This window comes from Haplochromis burtoni, unplaced genomic scaffold, assembly GCF_018398535.1.
Source record: "Haplochromis burtoni strain Fernald_Lab_line unplaced genomic scaffold, NCSU_Asbu1 Contig_425, whole genome shotgun sequence".
Classification (NCBI taxonomy): domain Eukaryota; kingdom Metazoa; phylum Chordata; class Actinopteri; order Cichliformes; family Cichlidae; genus Haplochromis; species Haplochromis burtoni.
In genome coordinates, this window is record NW_024582786.1 from 210,413 (window position 1) to 233,668 (window position 23,256).

The 23,256-nt window shown below is 41.7% G+C and overlaps 1 protein-coding gene across 16 annotated transcripts in view; it reads left to right on the forward strand.

Moving 5' to 3' along the window:
- The window catches only part of macf1a (microtubule actin crosslinking factor 1a), a 108,743-nt gene that overhangs the window by 1,397 nt on the left and 84,090 nt on the right, over positions 1-23,256 (forward strand). For 14 of the 16 annotated variants that reach the window (XM_042213172.1, XM_042213181.1, XM_042213178.1 and 11 more), the window contains exons 2-30: positions 1,023-1,129; positions 1,523-1,642; positions 2,665-2,760; positions 3,403-3,530; positions 3,627-3,720; positions 4,216-4,370; positions 5,129-5,423; positions 5,726-5,854; positions 5,940-6,017; positions 6,996-7,157; positions 7,358-7,462; positions 7,933-8,028; positions 8,148-8,273; positions 14,169-14,321; positions 15,252-15,263; positions 16,837-16,991; positions 17,346-17,472; positions 17,609-17,792; positions 17,960-18,126; positions 18,923-19,101; positions 19,191-19,329; positions 19,408-19,601; positions 19,758-19,917; positions 20,016-20,099; positions 20,177-20,284; positions 20,427-20,525; positions 21,290-21,412; positions 21,530-21,621; positions 21,894-22,029. In XM_042213172.1, the coding sequence (XP_042069106.1) occupies positions 1,023-1,129; positions 1,523-1,642; positions 2,665-2,760; positions 3,403-3,530; positions 3,627-3,720; positions 4,216-4,370; positions 5,129-5,423; positions 5,726-5,854; positions 5,940-6,017; positions 6,996-7,157; positions 7,358-7,462; positions 7,933-8,028; positions 8,148-8,273; positions 14,169-14,321; positions 15,252-15,263; positions 16,837-16,991; positions 17,346-17,472; positions 17,609-17,792; positions 17,960-18,126; positions 18,923-19,101; positions 19,191-19,329; positions 19,408-19,601; positions 19,758-19,917; positions 20,016-20,099; positions 20,177-20,284; positions 20,427-20,525; positions 21,290-21,412; positions 21,530-21,621; positions 21,894-22,029 (3,803 nt within the window). The remainder of the gene's footprint in view (positions 1-1,022; positions 1,130-1,522; positions 1,643-2,664; positions 2,761-3,402; positions 3,531-3,626; positions 3,721-4,215; positions 4,371-5,128; positions 5,424-5,725; positions 5,855-5,939; positions 6,018-6,995; positions 7,158-7,357; positions 7,463-7,932; positions 8,029-8,147; positions 8,274-14,168; positions 14,322-15,251; positions 15,264-16,836; positions 16,992-17,345; positions 17,473-17,608; positions 17,793-17,959; positions 18,127-18,922; positions 19,102-19,190; positions 19,330-19,407; positions 19,602-19,757; positions 19,918-20,015; positions 20,100-20,176; positions 20,285-20,426; positions 20,526-21,289; positions 21,413-21,529; positions 21,622-21,893; positions 22,030-23,256) is intronic. The other 2 variants (XM_042213176.1, XM_042213187.1) reach the window with 1 other exon arrangement.

Consider the following 23,256-nt stretch of genomic DNA (forward strand, 5'->3'; position numbering starts at 1 on the left):
ATCTGGCCAGCTTGTTCATGGCCGAGCACAGACAGGTCTTCAGTGTTTTACTAACTGAGCTTCTTATATTTAACGAAAGTTGTAAACTTGAAATTCAAATTAGGCTGTCCTATTGTCTTCCAGCTTTTATTTTGAAAGCTTGCCAACCTCCCAGGCAACCAGTAATGACCCACAAGCATACACTTTCATATTTACAACTGTATCTTTAATGGCTCTAGCTCCAGACCCTGGCTCTGTGTGGAAAACCCTTTTATATATTTAGGTCTGTTTCCCCTGAAGAAAAAAACACCTCAAAGACTCACCATAGACCAGTCATTCCAGGAAAAGCTGCTGAAGACCTCAAGAGACCTTAGAGAAGTGTTTGTTGGCACAAACAATACAGGCTGTTTCTACAGCTTGTATTGTTTCCTGTTGTATTTATAAGGCTTATATTAAGTGATTACTTTTGCTTTAATTGACAGTTTGGTTTTTTTAATCCACACCACCACAACAGATCTGAATAGACGGGCTGTTTCACTTGGAAGGGCTCTTTTGACCCCGTGTTTTGATTTCAAATCAAGTTTCCAGATACAACTGCAGGACCTGGACTTATTCCCAAACCTTTGATCTGCTTAATTTATCAATAAAATCATGAAAAATGCTACATGCCTGTCCAAGAAACGGCTACATTTGAGCATCAGAAAATAGACTAAGTAATGCTTTTCGTCAGTCTCTCAAACAGTTCAAGACTGAAAGTCGGTACTTCAGATGCAACTTAATTGTTCCTTTTATCTTGTTACAGACGGACGCAGCTGTAAAAATGTTCATATAAACACTGAGCCTTCCTAAATCTTACTGGCTGCTTGATTTATGGTTACAGTTCATTAACTGATTCACGTGTGGGTTTGGGTTTAACACTGAGCCAAATATCTGAAAACCTCAGAGGCTGTTTTTTCTCTCTCTAACTGATAATGTAACAAGCACCAAACTACCTGCATAATTCCCGCAGCTTTTCACTTCACCCCCTCTCATTTTCTCCCCAGACGTTGATGTTCCCTCTCCAGACGAGAAGTCAGTCATCACTTATGTCTCCTCAATCTACGATGCCTTCCCTAAAATCCCCGAGGGTGGAGAGGGCATCGGCGCACACGTACGTCACGGTCTTGTTTACCATTCATGCCATTATTTATTTATTTATAATTTGTTAAGTTTAAAGCATGCACTACACTTCCCAGGACTCCATGTGATTTGTTAGCATGCATGCAGTTCGTAGCACATTCCTGCTGTACTGTTCCTCCATATCCTGTTAACATTAAAACATGAATACATTTAGGCAGGTTATTATTAGTTCACTGTGGACCTTTTTGAGTAATGAGCCAAAACCTTTAAATAATCATGCAGTTAATTTAAAACTGTTCCAGCCATTCATTATGAGCCAGCCTACCTGTTGCCAGGCAGTGTGTGAATGTGTGATGCATGATTTCCCACTAATGAACAGCTTCTGTCACATCTGCGACATTTTCTTTCTCTCCCCCATCCTCAGGAGGTGGATCAGCGCTGGTCGGAGTACCAGTCCAGGTTCTCGTCTCTGCTCCAGTGGAGCCGCCAGCACACGGCCCTCATGGCCAACAAGAACTTCCCACAAAACCCCGTAGAACTCAAGGTGAACACGACAGTTTTCTTTTAAATATTTAGATGTGCGAGAGTCCATGTTTAAGAAAACCACCTAATAAGCCAAATAAAGGAGACTCGAGTAAGTTGAAGTGATCATTATTCTAAATTGTATATTAGAAGAGCACTCAGGGCGTCCCCCCGTAAGGTCAGTACCCATCCCCCGAACTTTATTATTCCTAATAATGTGATCTGGACACCAGCCAGAATCTAACGAGCTCGTTCTTTGGCCTTGCTCTCCAAGTTTCATTAAATTTGTCTGATGGTTTGTAAGTCTATGAAAAAAAGAAGCTCAATCTTGTAATATTAAATAGAAATTATGATAATTCCTAGACCCGCTCTTTGATCTGCACCCGCACCATATTTTGCGACTCTCCACTTTGCTCACGCTGCACTTCTCCAAGTTTCATGAGATTCAGTTTGGTGGTTTTTGCATAATGTTGCTGATAAACCGACAAACGGCACTTAAAATGTGTAATGTTTCACCCAGCATTGGGAAAATTGGTGACATACAGATTTACCTTCATTCTAGCTGGTGTTTTTTATGCAAATTTGCTTGACAGCAACATGAATGCATTTGACTGTGGTGGTAATCGAATCCCTGTATGTCTTCCCAGCTTTGTATCTGCAATCCCACAGACGTGTAGCCTTGAATAAGGCAGCTGACAAACGATTTCAGTGAAACCTTGAGAGAGCAAATAAAGGGAGGACACAAGGAGGGAGAGTAGAAGGGTTTAATAATGTGGAAACGTCACACAGCAGTGTATTCAGATTAAAGGCGAAATAAAGGAAGAGTCAGTGAGTTAGTTTGCAGAAGAAGGTGTTAGATTGAAGTAGAAAGAATAATGGTTGACGAAGTGTCTCGAGATGTGGAGAAAAAGAGCCGATTCACGTCACGAATGACCCCTCAGGCAGGAGGTGATTAGGAAGCTGTAACCTTTGAAAACAGGTGCTGGCTTCAAACAAAGCCTGCGTTAACACCGACTCCATAACGCTGTTTCTCTCCTTCTTCAGGCACTTTACAATGAGTACGTCCATTTCAAAGAGACGGAGATCCCCGCGAAGGAGATCGAGAAAGGTCACATCGAACACCTCTACAAACTGCTGGAGGTAAGAACAAATGAAGAGTGGAGACGAGGAAGGAAAAGGCGACCAGCACTTGGCACCTTTCCGTGCATCATGAGGTCGAGCTCGGGGGATTGTGTCAACGAGAGGAAGTTAGAGAACATTGTTGGCAGCGTGTTTGTGTGCGCTGAGTCACACGTTCGCCTCCCGAAGCGAAGTCGTTTCTTTCGTCGAGCTGTTATCAAAGCAGCAGATTGTTTGATTGTAAACAAACACATGATAGCCGATAATAGTTCCCATTTTATTCTCACTCAGCTGATGTTACCGGGGGTTTTCTGCGGCGTGACTTATGATTGCTCATAAATGGGGTCACTGATGTAATGGCTTTGGTAGCGCGTCCCACTTTGAAGCCTCGTCTTGAGCTTCACGGCTTTGGATTTTTAGGAGGTAGAGGTGACCATATTTTGACCTTGGCGAGCTCTGTTAAAAAGCTGCCTCCACAGACTGTAGCAGCTTTTATTTTAGTTTTTTAGAAGTACTCCAATGCAATGCAATTTAATGGGAGCGCTATTTAAAAGAATCACCCTCCTAACAATTATGAAAAATGTGGAAACCATAGCTGGCTTGTACTAACAGATGTTGGGATGTGTGGCATGTATTTACGCTGCACGTGTTTGTTTATTCCAGGTGTGGATAGAGTTTGGTCGCATTAAGCTTCCTCAGGGCCTTCATCCCAATGACCTGGAGGAGGATTGGGGTAAACTCATCCTGGAGATGCTGGAGAGAGAAAAGATTCTCCGGCCAGCTGTGGAAAGGTACGCACACACACAAATCTCTTCACATGTTGCATATAATTAAATCATAACTGCTGATACCATTTTTTTTTCATCATCTTCTGTGTGCATTTACAGGCTAGACCTGCTGCTCCAGAGAGCCAATAAGATCCAGAACATGTCTCTGGACTGCGAGGAGAAACTCACGCTCGCTAAGAACACACTCCAGGCTGTGAGCGCTGAACCTCTCTCACTTCACATCCATTTAATTCCCTCTCACACACACACACAGAGTCCCTGGGTTTATGTTGGGTAACTGTTTAATAATTTGGCCGAGTATTTTACAGGGTGTTAATGTGACCAAGCCGTAAACGTGAGCGCTCTTTTGGGACTGTAAATATTTACACACCACTTCCCCTGCCCTCTGCAAACATGCTCACTCCTTCCTTTGACTGTGTTCCTCGGCCTGAGCACAACTTCCTGCCTGAATGAAGGGACGTTAGACAGAATAAGTGATGTGCTGGGTCTGGAGTTTCTTTGTACCCTGATTTTTATATATTTATTTTCACTTTATTGCTCCTGCTAGTATTTGCTGCTGTCCACTTTGATTCCACTTTACTGTTTACTGAATTTATCTCTGTGTAAACACGAATCCTCAGGTCGTCATACTTCATAATAACAGAAAAGCCAAACAAAACTGATCAATGATCCCTCCCCTGGTCTCCAGGACATGTCTCGAGCGGAGAGCGGCGAGGGCGTGCAGTGCGAGAGAGAGCTGGCCTGTTACCTGCAGGACTGCGAGTCTCTGATTCAACAACTCTACCAGGAGCTCAAAATCCTGAGAGATGAGAAATACTACCAGGTGGAGCAGCTGGTGTTCAGGTGAGTCATGGTGGTGGGATGGAGTCAGTGGCTTGGTCTTTTTGAATGTTTGGTCCAAAACATGCCAGCATTTCAAAAATTAATACAAAAAAACCCCTCTTAGTGATTCTGTTTTATTTGTTTTTAAAGTAATTAAATGTCCCAAAATATATATATCTATAAATCTATTTAATTTAATTTATTTACTTATTTCATTTTTTAACCTTAATCTTTTCTTATTACACCTTTAATTTCTTTATATTCCTTAATTTAATATTGGTTTAATTTATTATAGTTTTTGTGATTTCTGCATTATTTTATAGACCTAAAATGATTTAGGCAGTTTCAGCTCTATCACAGCAGTCTTCAATTAATTGTTATGATCTGGACAATTTAGATTAATAGCTGGGAATACAAGCTACTCATTATAGGTCAACAAGTTGCCTGTTGTGTTTTTGTTTTGTATTAATACCTATTGTATCCTCCTCTGCATCTAGTGTTCACTGATATAAACCAGTGGTGTCAAAAAATGATGGAAAGCGTGTCCTCATTTTGCGTCTCATCAGCATGCTGCTCCGTCTAATTTGAACTGCTGTTATGAAAGCTAATGAAACAACTATTTTGTAAATCTGCCACTGTGTGCTGCCCTTTAAAGCAGCAGTACCTTTAAAAAAAAGAACTCTGCTTTGTAGCAGGATCATACTGTCAAAGATTATTAAATGTTTCATAGGTTTATAATGACGTGATCAGTTATGTGCTTTTTTCTTTTCCTTCATCAGAGTTTCCCGCCTACAAGAGGAGCTGGTCTCCCTCAGACTGCAGTGCTCCAGCATCTACAGGAAAGGCCACTTCTCTCAGGCCCTGGGCACCACGGGGACAGAGCACACCCACCAGAGACCCCCTGATACGGGCCTGTCTCTGGGTCAGACGCTGCTGGGAGCTGTGGGAGCGGTCGGAGCCGCACTCCTGCGGCGACCGATGGCTCGGTCCCAGCTGGTGGCCATGTCTTCATCAGAGGACGAAGGAAGCCTGAGGTTCATCTACGAGCTGCTCGGATGGGTGGAGGAGACGCAGGTCAGTCTCTGTCAGCCTCTCTTAAAATTAGGGCTGTTGTTTTTACTGCTGATTATTTTATACGCTGTTTTATTATTAAATTATTTAAATACTGAAAATAAAATGTAGTAATTTGGTGAAATATGAATTAAAAGCATCCTAAATATCATAAAACATGAATCAGAATTTGTAAAAAAGTCACATATGGATTCAGAAGTCGTCACAAGCCTAAAAATATCACATTCAACTGAAGCGAGGTCTTAAAAGCATTCAAAGACATATAATAGAAGATATCTGGAAGTCATTCTGTGTTTGTGTTTTAGGAGCTGTTGGAGCGCGCCGAGTGGGGTGCAGACCTCACCTCTGTAGAAAAAAACCTCGACGAGCACAACAACATACACACTGCGATTGAAGAGCTGATGAACAGCCTGCAGGAGGCACGCAGCTACGAGGTTCACGCATCCCTCCTCCCTTTGCAAACACGGGCGTCCGTGCAGTGATGGTCTTTGTAACGAGGCTTCTCTTTCTCTCCTCCAGGCTAAAGTCTCTCCCAACTTCAAGAGCAGTTACTCTGAGACGCTGGCCAAGCTGGAGAACCAATACTGCAAACTACTGGTCAGTCTCAGCTCAGAGGGGCTTGTGGCTTTGTTTGTGTGTGTTTGAGTTCCTCTGCACTTCTTTGTTTCCCCAGCTCACCCAGCATCCTCAGTTAATCCCATTATAGCGTGGCACAAATCTGCATCTGCGCTGTCTTCTCCTGCTGCCCCTAAATGTCCCCCCTTTTTGTCTCTTCTGTGTCCTCTGTTTTCTATTCATCCCATAATATATTTGTAATCACATCGATACTTATTCCTCTCAATCTGTTTTTCTTCTGTGGGTTTTTAAGAAGTATGTGCTTGTAGATTTACCTCTAAAAAAGCTATTTTAAATGTATTAAATGCATTAATAACATTCAGGACAAAGAAGGGGAAAATAAACCACAGGCACAGCTCACTTTGAAATATTTATGCATTTCTCCTCTGGCCTGTATCGCCATTTATCCATCTGTCTATGTCACCAACCAAAATAAAATGTGCGGCTGGCTAACGTTACAGCTCAGCCGAGGGAGCCGCAGTTGAGTTTATATCCTGTCAAGTGTAGATGGACGCTCAGTGAGTGTAGTTTGTTAGAAAGAAAAGAGTTCTCTGCTCATGAAAAGGTTTTCAGATTTATTTACTTTTTAAAATTTACTCCACCTCTTTACAGGTCACGATGTCTGTAAATAGACATTATTTCAGAGTCTTTCTAAATTACTTTTTCCCACCACAAGTGAAGAAAAGGCAAATATTTCTACACCTGCATACATGGGCAACTTGCACTAAAACAATTGCCATCACAACACTATCCAAATTTGATTTTAGCGTTCAGCACCCTTTAAGGAATTACATGCAGGACATTGGGCTCTTACATGGGGCAGTGTTTGTCATTAGTTTTCTGGGAAGATGCATCTGGATCGTCAGTGTAATTCAAATTTCCAAGTAAGAGGGATCCTTTTGCAGTATTTGCTTCTGCACTGCTGATTAGCATGGGGCTTTGTTTGTGTGGTTGCCATAGGAACATTCGTCATGGCGCCTGCGGAGCTTGGAGAGCCTGCACATGTTTGTGTCGCAATGCACTGACGAGCTGATCTGGCTCAACGAGAGGGAGGAGGAGGAGATCGCCTACGACTGGAGCGACAACAACACCAACACGAACGCAAAGAAAGAATTATACAGTGTGAGTGTGAGGAAGAGGAGAGACGCACACAGGGACGGTTTCCTCCGTCACAAATTGCAAACCTTTAACCTCACTTGGTTTCCACGTGTATTTAAAGTCAAGATAAAAGTCTTGTTTACCTCCCAACATATAAAGAGTAACTTTGCATTAGACTGTTTGTCTTCACCTTTAACCTTCCCCGCTTCCTGTTCTGCCTGCAGGAAATGAGGTTAGAGCTGGATGAAAAACGAGATGTGATGCGGTCACTCCAGGAAACGGCCGGCCGTCTGTGTCAGGAGAACCATCCTGCCAAGCAGACCGTGGAGGTGAATTTCATGATTTTTATTCATTCGGGCTGGATGACCTTTAAAGACGCTGGGTTTCCGTATCCGTGGCTCGCTTGTATGGAACAAATCAACCACGTTGCTTTTGTTAAAATGCTCTTTTATTCACTCTGCACTCACTTTTCCTAAGCCTTCCTTGGCGACGAGCAGGAATTACTATGTACATTTTAAAATACTGGTGTAGCTACACTTATTTGGGATATGGTTTTCATACCAGTCTCATGCTAATGCTGCTTGTCCCCTATCACTGCTGAGAGCCAGAAACCCCTGGCTGGGTGAAACGCTGACTCTGTCTGTGCTGATTAACATCCCAGTTAGAGCCTTGCAGATAGATTACAGGCAGTTTATATGATCGGAGACTGTAAAAATCTCACTTATTTCCCCTAAAGGACCTCTTACATAAGTTTAGCATGGCACCAACTTTCAATATCCATCCATCTCCCTGTTATCAGGCTTACAGTGCAGCCCTGCAGACCCAGTGGCAGTGGGTGGACCAGCTCTGCTTGTGTGTGGAGCAGCATCTCAAAGACAACACGGCGTACTTCCAGGTGAGGCTGAAATTCTTATTTTTCTGAGTTTGGCAAAAGAATTCATCCACATATATAATTAGGCTTATATTAAAATGATTTTGTGTTATTACATGCAAATCCATTTTTACTTTTGTCAGTTCATGACTGACGCCCGGGACTGTGAGTCATACCTCCGCCAGCTCCAGGAAACCATCAAGAGACAATATACCTGTGATAAGAACAGCAGGCTCAGCAAACTGGAAGACCTGCTGCAGGACTCAATGGTATCTACACATTTGCTTTCTGTCTTACGAATAATATTCAGTTTCTTCTATGCCAGACAGATTTATGGTGCTGAAGGAAAGACCGACTGTGGTTTTATATTTTCACTAGATTTACTGCAGAATTGTGTCATGTTAACCTCTACTGGAGCTCAGTGACCATTAACAGAGAGACAATAACAGAGGTTGTTTGACATCATGTCTCCATTTAGCGAGATAATTTCAAGAAGCGGCTCCATAGTGTAGTGCTTAACAAACATCCCCAATTTGATCCTGGGAGGAAGAGGCCATCTGGTGTAACACCAAATCAAACATGCACAGCTACCTGCTGTGGCAACCCCTTGTGCGTAAGAGACTAGTTGAGAGTGGCCACTTCTAATCTAAGAAGGGTCTTTGTTTCCTTCTCTAACTCTGTGTCAACATCTCAACTTTACTTGATATTTAGGATTTTTTTTAAAAAAGCACGTTCCCCTAACTACTACACAGACAGTGCTTTGGTTTCACTCACACACCTTTAACACACCCCAGGGGCAAATTATGAAGGTGGTGTCTTACCTGGAGCCACTCTGACCTAAGTACTAGAAGAACCAGGTTTCAAACCATCAAACGTACCACTCTGAGTCACAGCTGCAGAGTCATGTGCAAACCAGAAAATATTGTACAATGAACATTTTAAGTAGCACATTTCTATCCCAGATGACTGAGCATCCTCAATCCCTGCTTCCACCGTGTGCACAAAGTGCAAACTCGAACATTCAGTATACTCCCAGACTGACATATTATCAGGAATGATACAGCATTTTTCTAACCACTATAGCATCAGAGACCTGCAGTAGCTGAGCTGCTGGTGTTGCAGCGTCCTCCTGATTGTTTTTGCTCTGCCTCGGGCGGCTGCAGCACCTCATGTGACAGGGCAAAGTAATCTGTTACAGAGTCCTGAATCATCTCCCCCCCATGGCACATTTGCAAGCCTGCCATATTTGCACCTACTTCACACACACACACACACACACACACACACCACTAAAACACACACACACACACACACACACACACACACACACACCTCTGACTTCGAGCAGATGGCAGGGTTAGTGTGGGCATCGCTCCACAGGCCAGAGCAGCATCCATGTCCTCTTATTAAAGAGGTGTGCGAGAGAGCGGGTGTCACAAACAGATGCTTTTCTTAGGCCGGTCCTGCAGGTACCTTTAAATGACATAACAAAGAAGCAGCCTAACTTTTGTTTGACAGAGATAATAACTGAGACAGGAACATTGAATCATCCTATTCAGCTTCTTTAAGGTGGAGATTGGTGTTTAGCAGTGTCCATTTGATCAGACCTCTCCCTCCATTCTGACTTGTTTCCTGCCTAATCTTTCCTTTGTGGACTGTCACTGAATGACTTCTTCATATGTGGTTAGATACCACAAGCATTTGTTGCCTTTGAAGTAAGATAAAATACGTATTATCTCCTTGTTCAGGAACCTCTCCCTAATATGCTCCACTATATATACCCGAACAGTGACCTGTACTATGTGCAAAAGAACAGCAGACATTATTTACCATCAGAACAGGGCGGATCTCCAACGGGAGATTGAGAGACCAGTGTCGGACTGTTAGAACAGCTTTGAAATTCTCATGAGTTGTTCGCACTAAAGTAAAAACCACCATCACTCCATGCAGCTATCCCTTCGGCGCCAGCTGCGGTCTCAAGGCTGGAGCTGAACAAAAACACCCTGATAACGACTGTGTTTAGACTGTTCTTCCCATTCCATGCAAGGCCACCTGGGTTGGCTGGAAGACTGTTTACTTAGCCTGGCAGGGCGAAGGACACTGTCTCAGCTGAACTCTGGACACGCACACACATACACTGATACGCACTCACTGATCCCCGCCTCCCTTTCCAACCTCTTCTATGCTTGTTCCCTCCTGGAGAACACGGCGGGTCTGGGCCCAGCACTGGAGTAATAGCGTAGGGCAGGATGGCTGCAGTGTTTGTTTCAGATTACTCCTCACCCCCCACCCACCCCTGTTGCTTGTCACGTGCTCCACAATGTTGTGCTGTGGACATTTATGTGCTTTCTGTGCAGAGGTGTTTTTTTGTTTACTGTTCTCATGCTGTCCTCCCATATGAGCCCAACATGAGTAGAGGTCTCTTTTTTCACTCTTGGACTTTCCCATTGTATTGTGCAATTCAGTGTTTTTCCCGTAATACTACCGATCTCCGACCTGTCTCCCCATGTGATGTCTGTGTTGTGTATGTAAGGTCGGGGGGTCCCCATTTCACTGCAGGGCAACTTGCATGTGGCAAATAAAGTTCTGATTGATTGATATACCTGAACAGTGACCAGTACGATGCGCAAAAGAACAGCAGACATTATTTACTGTCAGACCACGCTGCCGTGACCCGGATTCGAACTGGGGTTGCTGCGGCCACAATGCAGAGTACTAACCACTATACAATCACGGCTGGCGCGCTGGATTATGCTGTTAGTTGCAGTCTGTATCTTGCAGTTGTCACACTCCACTATAACACTATAATATACAAACAACGGAATTTGAATGAAAACAATGGAATTTGAATCAAAACAATGGAATTTGAATGAAAACAACGGAATTTGAATCAAAACAATGGAATTTGAATGAAAACAACAGGAATTTGAATGAAAACAATGGAATTTGAATGAAAACAACAGAATTTGAATAAAACAATGGAATTTGAATGAAAACAACGGAATTAGAATGAAAACAACAGAATTTGAATCAAAACAATGGAATTTGAATGAAAACAACGAATTTGAATCAAAACAATGGAATTTGAATGAAAACAACAATTTGAATGAACGAACGAATTTGAATCAAAACAATGGAATTTGAATGAAAACAACAGAATTTGAATGAAAACAAGGAATTTGTAATAAAACAACAGAATTTGAATAAAACAATGGAATTTGAATGAAACAACAGAATTAATCAAAACAATGGAATTTGAATGAAAACAACAGAATTTAAAATTTGAATGAAAACAATGAATTTGAATGAAAACAAGAATTTGAATCAAAACAATGGAAATTTGAATGAAAACAACAGGAATTTGAATAAAACAATGGAATTTGAATCAAAACAACGGAATTATAAAACAAAATTTGAATGAAAACAACGGAATTTGAATAAAACAATGGAATTTGAATGAAAACAACAGAATTTGAATGAAAACAATGGAATTTGAATGAAAACAACGGAATTTGAATAAAACAATGGAAATATTGAATGAAAACAATGGAATTGAATGAAAACAAGAATTTGAATGAAAACAACGAATTTAATGAAAACAATGGAATTTGAATGAAAACAAGTTTGAATAAAACAATGGAATTGAATGAACAAACGAGAATTTGAATCAAAACAATGGAATTTGAATGAAAACAACGAATTTGAATGAAAACAAGGAATTAGAATGAAAACAAGGAATTTGAATCAAAACAATGGAATTTGAATGAAAACAGAACGAGAATTTGAATCAAAACAATGGAATTTGAATGAAAACAACGAATTTGAATCAAAACAATGGAATTTGAATGAAAACAATGGAATTTGAATGAAAACAACAATTTGAATGAAAACAACGGAATTTAATGAAAACAAATTTGAATGAAAACAAAGGAATTTGAATCAAAACAGATTTGAATAAAACAAGGAATTTGAATGAAAACAATGGAATTTGAATGAAAACAATGGAATTTGAATGAAAACAACAGAATTTGAATCAAAACAATGGAATTTGAATAAAACAAAGAATTTGAATAAAACAATGGAATTTGAATGAAAACAAAGAATTTGAATCAAAACAATGGAATTTGAATGAAAACAAATGAATTTGAATGAAAACAAAATTTGAATGAAAACAACGGAATTTGAATGAAAACAACAGGAATTTGAATAAACAATGGAATTTGAATGAAAACAACTGGAATTTGAAAAACAACAGAATTATGAATGAAAACAACGGAATTGAATGAAAACAACGGAATTTTTGAATGAAAACAACAGAATTTGAGATAAACAATGGAATTTGAATGAAAAAAGAATTTATAAAAGGAATTTGAATGAAAACGACAGAATTTGAATGAAAACGACAGAATTTGAATGAAAACAATGGAAGTTTAAACTCTGTTGTAAAAATGAAAAGAACTGGTTAATGAGTTCACAGGTAAGGTAAGGAAAAGCTGGTTACGTTAAGAAATTTGATTGGGCAATCCAGTGCCAATAATGAAATAACATGACTGTAATCATTCAAGCTAACCTGCAGCCTGTGTTACTACAATTTCTTGCTATCATAATGCTGTCATACATGTTATCCACGGTCTTCTTTTAGTGCAAGGCTTCTCTGGTGATCTAATTTGTTTTAAAGAAGTCCTTGACACCCTGTGGTTGTAATTAACTAGAATTCCTCATGCATCCACATTTTAATTTATGTCTGTGTAAATTATGTTTGTCACTGGTCCTGCTGACTGCAGCGAATGCCATCTCACTGTGAAATTCATTCCTGGGGTGTGATGTATGAAGTTATTAGCTCTCTGCCTCAGACTGTGTCTAACTCTCGGCTCCATTCAATGTTTTCTTTCCTGTACCTGTAACTGTCTCCTTGTTTTCTCCCTCTCTAATGAATCCTTAATGACTCTCTCTGCTTCTGCTTTAGGGGCGAGAGAGAAGTGAAGTGTAATTCTACCTGTCAGGGTGAAAAGCCCATGTTAAATGTTTAATGCTTAGTGGTCAGGCTAACATGGGCAGCTGAGTCAGGAAGCAGCAGGCCCACTCATCTCAGCAGCTACAGGCTAATAGGCCGTTAAGCTGATTGTGTGTTGAAGGACTTCAGACAGAAAATGTTGCTTAAATATCATTTGGGTGGATTTTGTGGTGTGAAAATGAAAAACTTGAGGAAAGATGATATAGGGTGAAACATCTAAATGTCTACTGGAAAGATTTTCTGAGGATTTTGTAAACTCATTCACGGATTTCTCCAGCGTTATTTGTGATTTAGACTGAAACGTCTGCTGCTTACGGTGGCCCTGAGAGGTCAAACGGACTGCAATAAGAAAAATGCTGCAAAAGCACACAAAACACAATGGAAATAGGAAAAACAAAAACAGAAATGGGGAAAAAAACACAAGATAAGTGTTTCTGGGGAGACAATAACCCGACGGACCAGTTGCAGGAACCCAAAACATGGTAGGCGTGTTTTATCATGATTCATATAATACTGATGACGCACTTACCTCTCATCTTTGCTTTCCTCACAAAACTGATAGATCCTCCACTTCTTTTAAGTGTCTCCCAGTGCAATTATAGGCATATTTTTGGTTCCTGCAACTGGTCCGTGGGGTTATTGTTTCCCCAGAAACACTTCCCTTGTGTTTTTTTTCTATTTCCGTTGTCGTTTTACCCTTTTTTGTTGTGTTTTGTGTGCTTTTGGAGCATTTTTCTTATTGCTGGTGTTTTCTTAAGTTGCACTCCGTTTGGCCTCTCAGGGCCACCGTAGATGCTGGATTGACTTCCATACACTGCATTTTGCTACAGATATTTAGAATTTTTATATATTTGGTGTTTAATTACATACTTATCTGTTAAAATGTATCTAAAATGCAACCTGATAGATCTGCCGTAGTTTTTTAACATTGTTTATTATTTATGGCGTGTGACATGGGTAATTATCAAATAATTACCTAATGGAAAGGTCAGCATGCTGTTAACATCCCTGCTTTAAGTTCTCAGATACATAGATCTTTACCTTACAATGGAAAAAATGCCTTTAGATGAATGTTATTGTAAATCCACACATGTACAGTCTTCATAAAGAGGTTCAATGTTTAATGTTGTCGTTGTTTTCCTTCCTGTAGGAGGAGAAGGAGCAGCTCATTGAGTATCGGAGTACAGTAGCTAGCCTGGTGGGCCGGGCCAAGACGGTGGTGCAGCTGCGCCCCCGCAGTGCAGAGAGCACTCTGGGAACTACAACACCCATCAAAGCCATCTGTGACTACAAGCAGATCGAGGTACGGCACCCAGAGCAGTATCATTACACCTCATGAACATGTGGGCATGTCCCTCAAATCTGTGACTTTGTTTAAGAAAAAAGTGCATATTTAGCACCGACTCACCTCTGACCTCACCTCTCGATTGTTTCGCCCCTCACCACCAACCAGCCCCCCGCCCTGCACTTCCCCACAAAGTCCTTACTCAGCTACTGTTTTCTGCTCGTGAAATTTAGATTGATGTAAACATCTACATGAACAGTTTCCTCCATAACGATGAATATCGCACAGCAGTGGATTTCTTCTTTTTTTTCACACAGCTCCAGTTTTCTTCTTTTTTCTTTTTTTAAAACCAGCATGTCGAAATTTGGAAACTGAATGGACATAATTAACCAGAACTTATGACCTTTGCCTTTGTCCTCCTCAGAAAACACTCTGACTGAGTCTTTAAGAAAGATAACTCAGGCATTATGAGATTCACTCTCAGATTCAGCTGTGATGACCTCTGGGAATCTAAAAGCTAATCAATTATACATCTGTCCCATCCTCTTTGCACCCTGAGAGCTTGGCACGGACATACAGCTGCCCCCAGCGCTGCTATATTTAGTCTACTATGTGTTAGATTGCCCAGGGTGGTTTGCTCCCTGAAGCATACCAGATGTGAGGTCTTGTTTCCAGGTAAAGGATGAAGGTGGTTTGGTCCTCCACCCCATCACTGATCTAAAGCAACGTGACGAAACCTCGCACACAGCTGACAGTTATAAAAAAACATCTGGACAAACGTGCACATGAACCAAAAGTAATCTTTCTCTCCTTCACTTTCCTGTGTCTTCTCCTTTCTTTCCATACCCTCATGTACCTTTTTTTGGCCTCTCCCCTCTCACTCCCTCCTCTTCCTCCTCCTCATTCTCTTCCCTCCCTTCCCCCTCGTCTGTCGGCTGGGCTGGCAAGACAAACGTTCAGGTATAGCTGCCTATATTCTCCCTCTCTCACCTCAGATTTGACACTGCACACACTGTACTGCCCCAGGTGCCGCTTTCTTATCAGCTGATTTCAGGTTGTATAATTGGTAATAAACTTTGTGCCTGCACTCTCAGACTTCTTGGAATAAATTAGATGAAATTACCCATGAAATGGTTCAGAGTACCTTTTACTGGATTTCCTCCCTGGAACAAAAATCTGAAAGCTTATTGTGTTATGTTTTTACAGGAAAATATAATTTAGTGGTGTTTTCCAAATCAAATCAGCCAATTATGTTTATTTAAGTGTTTTATTATAATGTCCAAGTGACACGTCACTCTTTCTATATGTGCATATGTTTATGGTGTTCTCATAGCCAGAATCAGGTGATAGGATAATCTCACAAAAGTTGATTATGGCAACAATCTGTAAATAAGTAACCAAGTACTAACTTAGCCTCTGGGAATTACTGCAAATGATTCGGTGTTTCCGGTATAGCCAGCTGCTACCCGGGCCAAGACTTCCTGTTCTGTGTACAGGTTATTGTGTCTGAATGCACATGGTTTTTAATAGGCTGACAAAATGCTGGATGCATTGTTGTCAGACAATACCCAGTGGTTTGGAGATTGTCTTTTGGAAAATGCGTCACTCTTTTGCATAGATGTTTATCTTTATGCAGTAAAATCCAGCTCAGATATGATTGATACAAACAGAAAAAAGAAAAAAAAATTCTGCAGATTTCATATATTTATGCAGAATCAGTTTCGTTTCGTATGTTTAGTCACAGATTTGTGTCAGACTGAGATCAGTTGATAAGAGCAGGTGGTAATCGCTGAACTGAACTGAATTTAACCCGTCTGTGCCCCACAGGCTCATTCAGTCAGTCAGAAAATAACATTTCCGTTCCAATATATCTTCATGTATTAAGTGTTTGTGCACAGCTTTGCATTATGGTTGTATGTGTGTGTGTGCAGGGAAGGGGTGAGAGAGGGTGGCGGGTGGGGATGGCTGTGCAGCCCTAACGCTGAAATTTAAAGCCAAACTCGTTTGTCTTCTGTTTATATCCTCTGCTGGGTTTCCTGCAGATAACGTGTCACTAATGTTTATTTCCTCGTTAAATTATTCAAACCCAGCTCAGGTTTTAGGAAGTTTCGCTTTGAGTTTGGAATATATTTGCTGCTTTCACAATAAAAGCCTTCACTGGTGCAAAGCAGCTTTCACACCACATGGCATTGTCCTCGCTCAGCTTCTCTAATATCACGTCATGTTAGGGCTCCTGCTAATTTCATGAAGTCCATGAATTTTTGCATTTTGTGTTGCATTATGAGTTTTTTTTGCTGTTTGCTTTTGATTTACGCGTTTTTCCCCCTTTTTTCCTCCTCCCTTGCTTTCTTCTGGGCATTTCTCCTTCCATTCTTTCTCCATCATCTTTTGCAACTCCCTCGCTTTGTGAACCTTTCTCTTAATATTCTCTCTTGCTGTCAACCCTGTTCTCTACATCATTTCCAACATCATTTTCATAACCTCCATTTCCGCTCTCATCTGTCCTTCCCTGCGCCTCGCCTCATACTCTCAGATCACGATAAGCCGAGGAGAGGAGTGTGTGCTGCAGGACAACTCTCAGAGGACCAAGTGGAAAGTGATCAGTCCGACGGGGAACGAAGCCATGGTCCCCTCGGTGTGTTTCACCGTCCCGCCTCCAAACCAGGAGGCCATCGACACAGCCAGCAGGTGAGCCACCTACTGGAAACGTGCATTGGTGTTGTGAATGTATTAAACATTTCTTCTGGATAGCACTGTCCTGATTATTTACTTTTTTATAGTTGATTTTCTTTAAGTCTTTAATGCACAAAAGCCACAATTTTCCACAATACGTAGCGTAGCGAGGCCGTAGACTTCAGGAAGCACTACAGAGTAGGAAAGTTCGGCCTTCACATCAGTCCAAAATCCTAAGAAACGGTTTCCTAGAGATTATCTGACTGTTGAGCTTGAGTTTGGTTTATAAAATGACGTCCTTTTAATCTGAATCTATTTTGTTTAGTATTTTAGAGCCTAATGTTCATGTTCCTTGTGTTTTGTCTACAGAGCTGAGCAGCTGTACCAGAAGGTCATGTCCCTGTGGCATCAGCTCCATGTGAACATGAAGAGTGTGGTATCGTGGCACTACCTGCTCAAAGACATCAAGACTGTATCTGGGTGGAACTTGGACACGGTGAGATCCTCTCCATGCGTTTAAATGTGACGGCTATCAATTTGGATTTTATTCTCTCGCCGTGATGATTTCAATTTGTGGTTCTTTTCTTCTCTTCCGTTATATTTATCTTCTCCCTCCTTGTCTCAACTTTCAGGTTCAGAGTCAGTCTCCATCAGAGCGGGAGCACGTCCTCAATCACCTGGAGTCCCAGATGGCCGACTTTCTGTCAGACAGCAAAGAGAGCTCGCTGTTCACGCCGGCCGAAAGACGAGAGCTCGAGAAGGACGTTCAGCAGGCCCAGCAACACTGCCAGGACCTGCTGCTCAACATGGAGACCGGTGAGTGAAGATGGACGACCTCACACACGGATACATTTAGTTAATCTCTTGCTGACCTCTGACCAGTCAAACTGATGCAAATAATAGCTCTGCGTGTCTCAAAATGACCGTCTTAATCTGTTAATGAAAATAATCCACCTCGTTCCTCATCTTTTATTTTTCTCCAGTGGAGAAGGATGAGTCAGTCTCTCGGTCGTACCTGTCAGAGCTGCAGAACATCACCCTTTGTATTAACGAGGCTGAGCAGAGACTGATGAGAAGTATTGAGACTCCGCCTCCCATCCTGTTGTCAGGTGATGGTGCTGACAACACGGTCCAGATTAGAGAGCAGGAGGTGAGTTTGAGCTCCATCTGCTGCTTGCACACAGTTATTACCCATGTTATAAAGAACTGAGGGTTTTTTGCAGTATATTGTTGTCATCGTCTGTAAAGCCAGAGGCAGAAGCGCTCGTCCATTGATAGATTTGTTTTTGGATTAACCAAGAAATATCACAGCAAATACTCATCATACAAGTCAGCATTTTTGGTGAGCAGCTAACAAGACAGATCTTAACAGACTTCAGTTAGTCCAGAATAAGGCGGCCAAAAATATATATATTTATAATAAATATATATAATATATATATTTAAAGCATCTTTTAAGCGAAATAAATTGCCTTATGCATTTAGAGAATTGGCTTCTATTCATAATTTCAAAAAACACTTAAAAGTCTATTTAGGCAGCTTTTAATTACTGTAAATATTGTAAGAGGGCAATAATGGAAATTTGTGTATTTTGTCTCAATGTTATTGATATTTATGTTTATATTTTCACAATAGTAAAACCTGACTGTGGATGTAAGACGCTATTTTGCATCCACTTTATTGAGTAATATTTTATTTGAGCAAACATTTAGCAACCACTGTTGTGGAAGCTATTGGGGTTCCTTATAAATAAGCAAATAAGCGATGATGATTACAACTGGTATTGAGTAGTATGGCTGTGGTCTGGAAGTTTCGAAACATTTACCACAGAGGAAGCTATTTTGATGAAGCAAAGCAGTGTTTATTAAAATTTTAAAGATTGTCACCATGTAGTTTAAAAATAAAGATGGTTCCAAAAAACCATTAAAAACATACTTTTTATGCAGAAGCTGCGGTCTGAGCTGGACAGCCTGCGCTCCAGTTTGGGTGACGTGTCTCATCGCTGCGTTAAGTTCTTCGAGGAGAAGCCGACCTCGTCCAGCGTTCCTGTCCTCCGGTCGGAGCTCAATCACGCTGTGGAGAAGATGGACAAACTGCACAACCTCTCAGCTGTCTACCTTGAAAAGTTAGTTAGATTTTTAGAAGTCACGTGAAACTTCTCTGTTCTTTTTGTTTCCCCAGATGATACGATTTGTTGTCCTTTTACATCTTTAGGTTAAAAACAGTGGATGTCCTGATCCGTAGCCTGGATGAAGCAGAGAGCCAAGTCAGGAAGTACGAGAACAGACTAAGTGAGGAAGACATTGTTCCTGCTGACACAACAGCCATTCAGAACCTCAGAGATCAACTGGGGGTAAGCCTCACCATCACATAAAGTCCTCTCATGTCTCTATAAAGATGAACCTCTGACCCTCTAACCTCTAACTTTCAGAAGTGGCAGGCTGAGCTTGGTGAGCAGGAAGGCGTCTTCCAGTCTCTGCAGATGGAGGTACGTCAGGCCAAAGAGGCGGGGTCTAAGCTCAACAGGCTCCACCCGGACCGCAGCCCTGAGCTCGAGCGCTACCAGGACAAAGCCAATCAGATAACAGAAAGATGGAGTGGAATCAAAAGACAGATGGAGACACGGTGAGTGAAGATGCCTAAAAAGAAAAGGAGGAGCACGATTCATGTGTGTTGTGACAAACGATGTAACGATCTGCTTAGAAAAACTAACTGGATGCTGAACTTATCAGGACGTTAGTGTGGAAAAGGATCTGAAGGTAGTTTTCTTTTTTTCTGCAGACGAGCGGATCTTGAAGCTCTGGGCTCCTCCCTGCAGCAGTACAGAGACGGCCACTCCGCTTTGATCAAGTGGATCGAAGAGACGACGGAGAGACAAGAAAACACACAGCCGGGACAGATGGACAGCAAAGCACTGTCGGAACAACTGGCCCAGCAGACTGTTAGTGCCGCTGAATCCTCTGACTTACAACATGTGTCCAGATGAGAAAAACGACTTGAGCCTAAACATTTATAAATTCTGATTGTTTTTCTTTCCAGGCCTTGGTAGCTGAGATCGAACAGAATCAGACCAAACTAGACGAGTGCCAGACTCATTCCAAACAATACTGTGCCTCAGTGAAGGTGAGAAACCGTGACAGACGTGTCTCGGAGTGAAGGTACGCAGGAAACTTGATTCCTCTCGTGCTTTTATCTTGTAGGATTATGAACTACAGCTGATGACATTCAGAGCCTTTGTAGAGTCGATGCACAAATCACCTGTCAAGAGGAGAAGGATGCACTCTTCCTCTGACGCTATCACTCAGGAGGTAATTGGATAACAGTTTACCATCGTGATCATTGCAGGAGCTTTATTGTTTTAAGTAAATAAAGTTTGTGCGTTTTGTATTTGTCTGAATCTAATATCCCGCAGTTAGTGATGTTTGTTTGGGGTTTTTATTATCTCTTCAGTTCATGGACTTGCGCACACGCTACACAGCCTTAGTGACCTTAACAACCCAGCATGTGAAGTACATCAGCGATGCTCTGAGGAGACTGGAGGAGGAGGAGGTGACACTTTGATTCTCTTTCAGTGACTTTCTTGCTTTACACAGCGGTCATCTATTATTAACTGTTTAATTTACTTAGACAATACTTGTGGTTGCTGTAGCTCACTGAATCGAAGAGTTGCTATTATAACTTCTGTTCCCTGAGTGGATGAAGCTCCTATGCTTTTGAGTATTGCCACCAGACTAGCAGAGATCTGGCTATCAAATCTGACCTCTCGGCAGGCAACGCAGAGAAGCAACACTGCAACATAAGAACAGAAAGTGAGAAAACTTTAACTGGGAAGTGTAGAGTTAATTGTTCTGTCCAGGACATACTGGTCTATCAGAACTGGGCAGAAATGCTTGAAAGCTGGAAAAGCAGCTAGCAGCTCCAAATAATTGATGTGCAGCTGGCACTGCAGTCCAAACCGCTCGCAATGCATCCCCATACTGGGTGTCTAGAGTTAACATGCAAGGTGCAGTTATCAGAAGCCTCCGGAGGAGGTGACGCGACACCACAGGCAGAGAGTACCGTGTCAAAACCTGTATAAGAACTGAGGGATGTTTGTGATGAGAAGGGTGTATGTCTGCAGGTGGTGCCTGTGATATGTCATCACAGGTCATCTGCCTGAAACGTGTGAATAGAGGCGTCTTTGGTCACGAGACACAAAGGTGTGATATCTCATACTGTATGTGCTGCACAGGTGAATTGACAAAAAAGGGATCTTATGTGAAATCTACTGTTTAGTGTCATTAATTTTTGCTTTCTTGCCTCTATCTGTGCAGAAAGAGGTGGAGGAGGAGAAACAGGCCAGGGTGGGGCAGGTTTCAGACCTTCTGGGCTGGGTCAAAGGCCTCCAAGGACGCGCTGGTGGCCCCAACGCCGAGTCTTCTCTGGCTGCTCAACAGGTACTGTTTATACATATGCAATCAATGCGAAGGAGACTGTTATGTTGGTACCTCGTTTAGTGGTACATGAAGGTTGTTATGTTGTCAAATAGATTCTTCATCTGTTTTTTTCTGCAGGCCATCAATGAACAGCTAGCAGCCAAGAAAGATCAGGTGGCTGAAGCTATAAGGAGCACACAGGTCTTCCTTCTGTCGAAACAGGCCAGCAAGTAAGTTAACATGACATGCATGGACTCCTCACAGAGAGCAGTGATTTTTAAACTGTCCTCCCAGCCAGCAGTGCACGCACCACAGGGGCCACTTCTGTAGTAACCAGCGGGTAAACAGAAGTTAGGATTAGATGATGATAACTGCCAACTTCAAACAATCACATTATAAATTTTATGTCAAAGCCACTGTAAAGCATCTTTCCAACACACATGCAGACTAATGTTAAACACCTAACTACACCTGTTAACCTTGTCCCTTTTTTCTTCTGTAGGTTGTCCCCAGAGGAGCGGGCACACGTGGAGGCTCAGCTGGACGAGCTGAAGACCACCTACAACCAGCTGTGCGACAGCTCCACCCAACAGCTGCAGCAGCTGGAGCAGCAACTGGCCAAAGAGGAGGAAAGAAAGGTAGATCGGTTTGGCTGGGGTGGGCCGAGCGGGGAGAAGGGTGTCTGCAGATTTATGGCAAACATGTATTCTGCTTATGCGAGCTTAAACAAAAATAACCACAAAGGTACTTTTATAAAATGTTCCTTGAGTCTGAATATCTTTGCGAGCGAAGCGTGAGTTTATATGTGGGCCAGCAAATTATCATCTATGTTGTTCAGCATGTTGTGTGTTCACCAATTTGCATTTCTGAAAAACATCACCAGTGTTGACGAATGTCACTCATTGACTTGGTTTGGTTTAACAAACACCGACGGATCCTGTTCAGATGTGTATTCAGATCCTCTGTAATAACCATTTCTACCAGGATGACCATCTTTTTGGTCATCACTGGAGAAATAAGGGTTGCTGAAATAATTTATCCATCTAGAATACACTGCAGTGTTTTGTTTTTGGTATAAGAAACCTCTGCAGCTCATTAATCAATATATGGGTGTTAAAGGGAAATGTGAAAAGGACAGGAAACAACTGGAATACACAGTCTGAACTGGGCCTCAGCATGGAGTGATCCACTCTCACATTATCATATAAAAGCCTGCATTCATGTCATTAACTATCACCAACCCTGATTTTTATCATCCTCATTGTCACCGTCATCATCATTATCATCAGAAAATACATCTGCTGAGCTGCTAACATGGTTAATACACGGCCTTAGTGGTGCCGCACTAGATCAGAGCTTCCCAGGTGACGCTAGTGAGGGGAAAGCTGTAGAGCTTTGCTTTTCATTCTTAGAAACTGTCAAAATAAAGGTACATCCACATTTTTATGTCATCCCAGCATCGAAAAAGTAAAATGTTACTTTTCTTTATACGGTGGTGAAATGCCACTGCATAAAGTCAGCATTGCTTTTTAGCATTTTTCTGCATACGTTTACCCCGTGTAGATGTACAGTCATCCAAGGGGAATCACACATTCCCAGCCCTCACACTCTCATACAAGTGTTCCTCCCCTTCATTTGAAATACATTACATCATCCCTGGACGTGTGAGAGAATTTCAGGTTTGAAGCTCTCATTTATGACACTTCCTAGTTTTTAACAGTTGCACTCATAGTTGATTTTTGTGTAAATGTTTTATGGTTTTACTAAAAATGCTCAGTAAAAGGTAAAGCAGAACTTTTCAAGAAGTCACTTTTGTATTTTAGAGTGTGAGTGCACCAAAGGCCAGCTATGCAAAAACAAAAAAA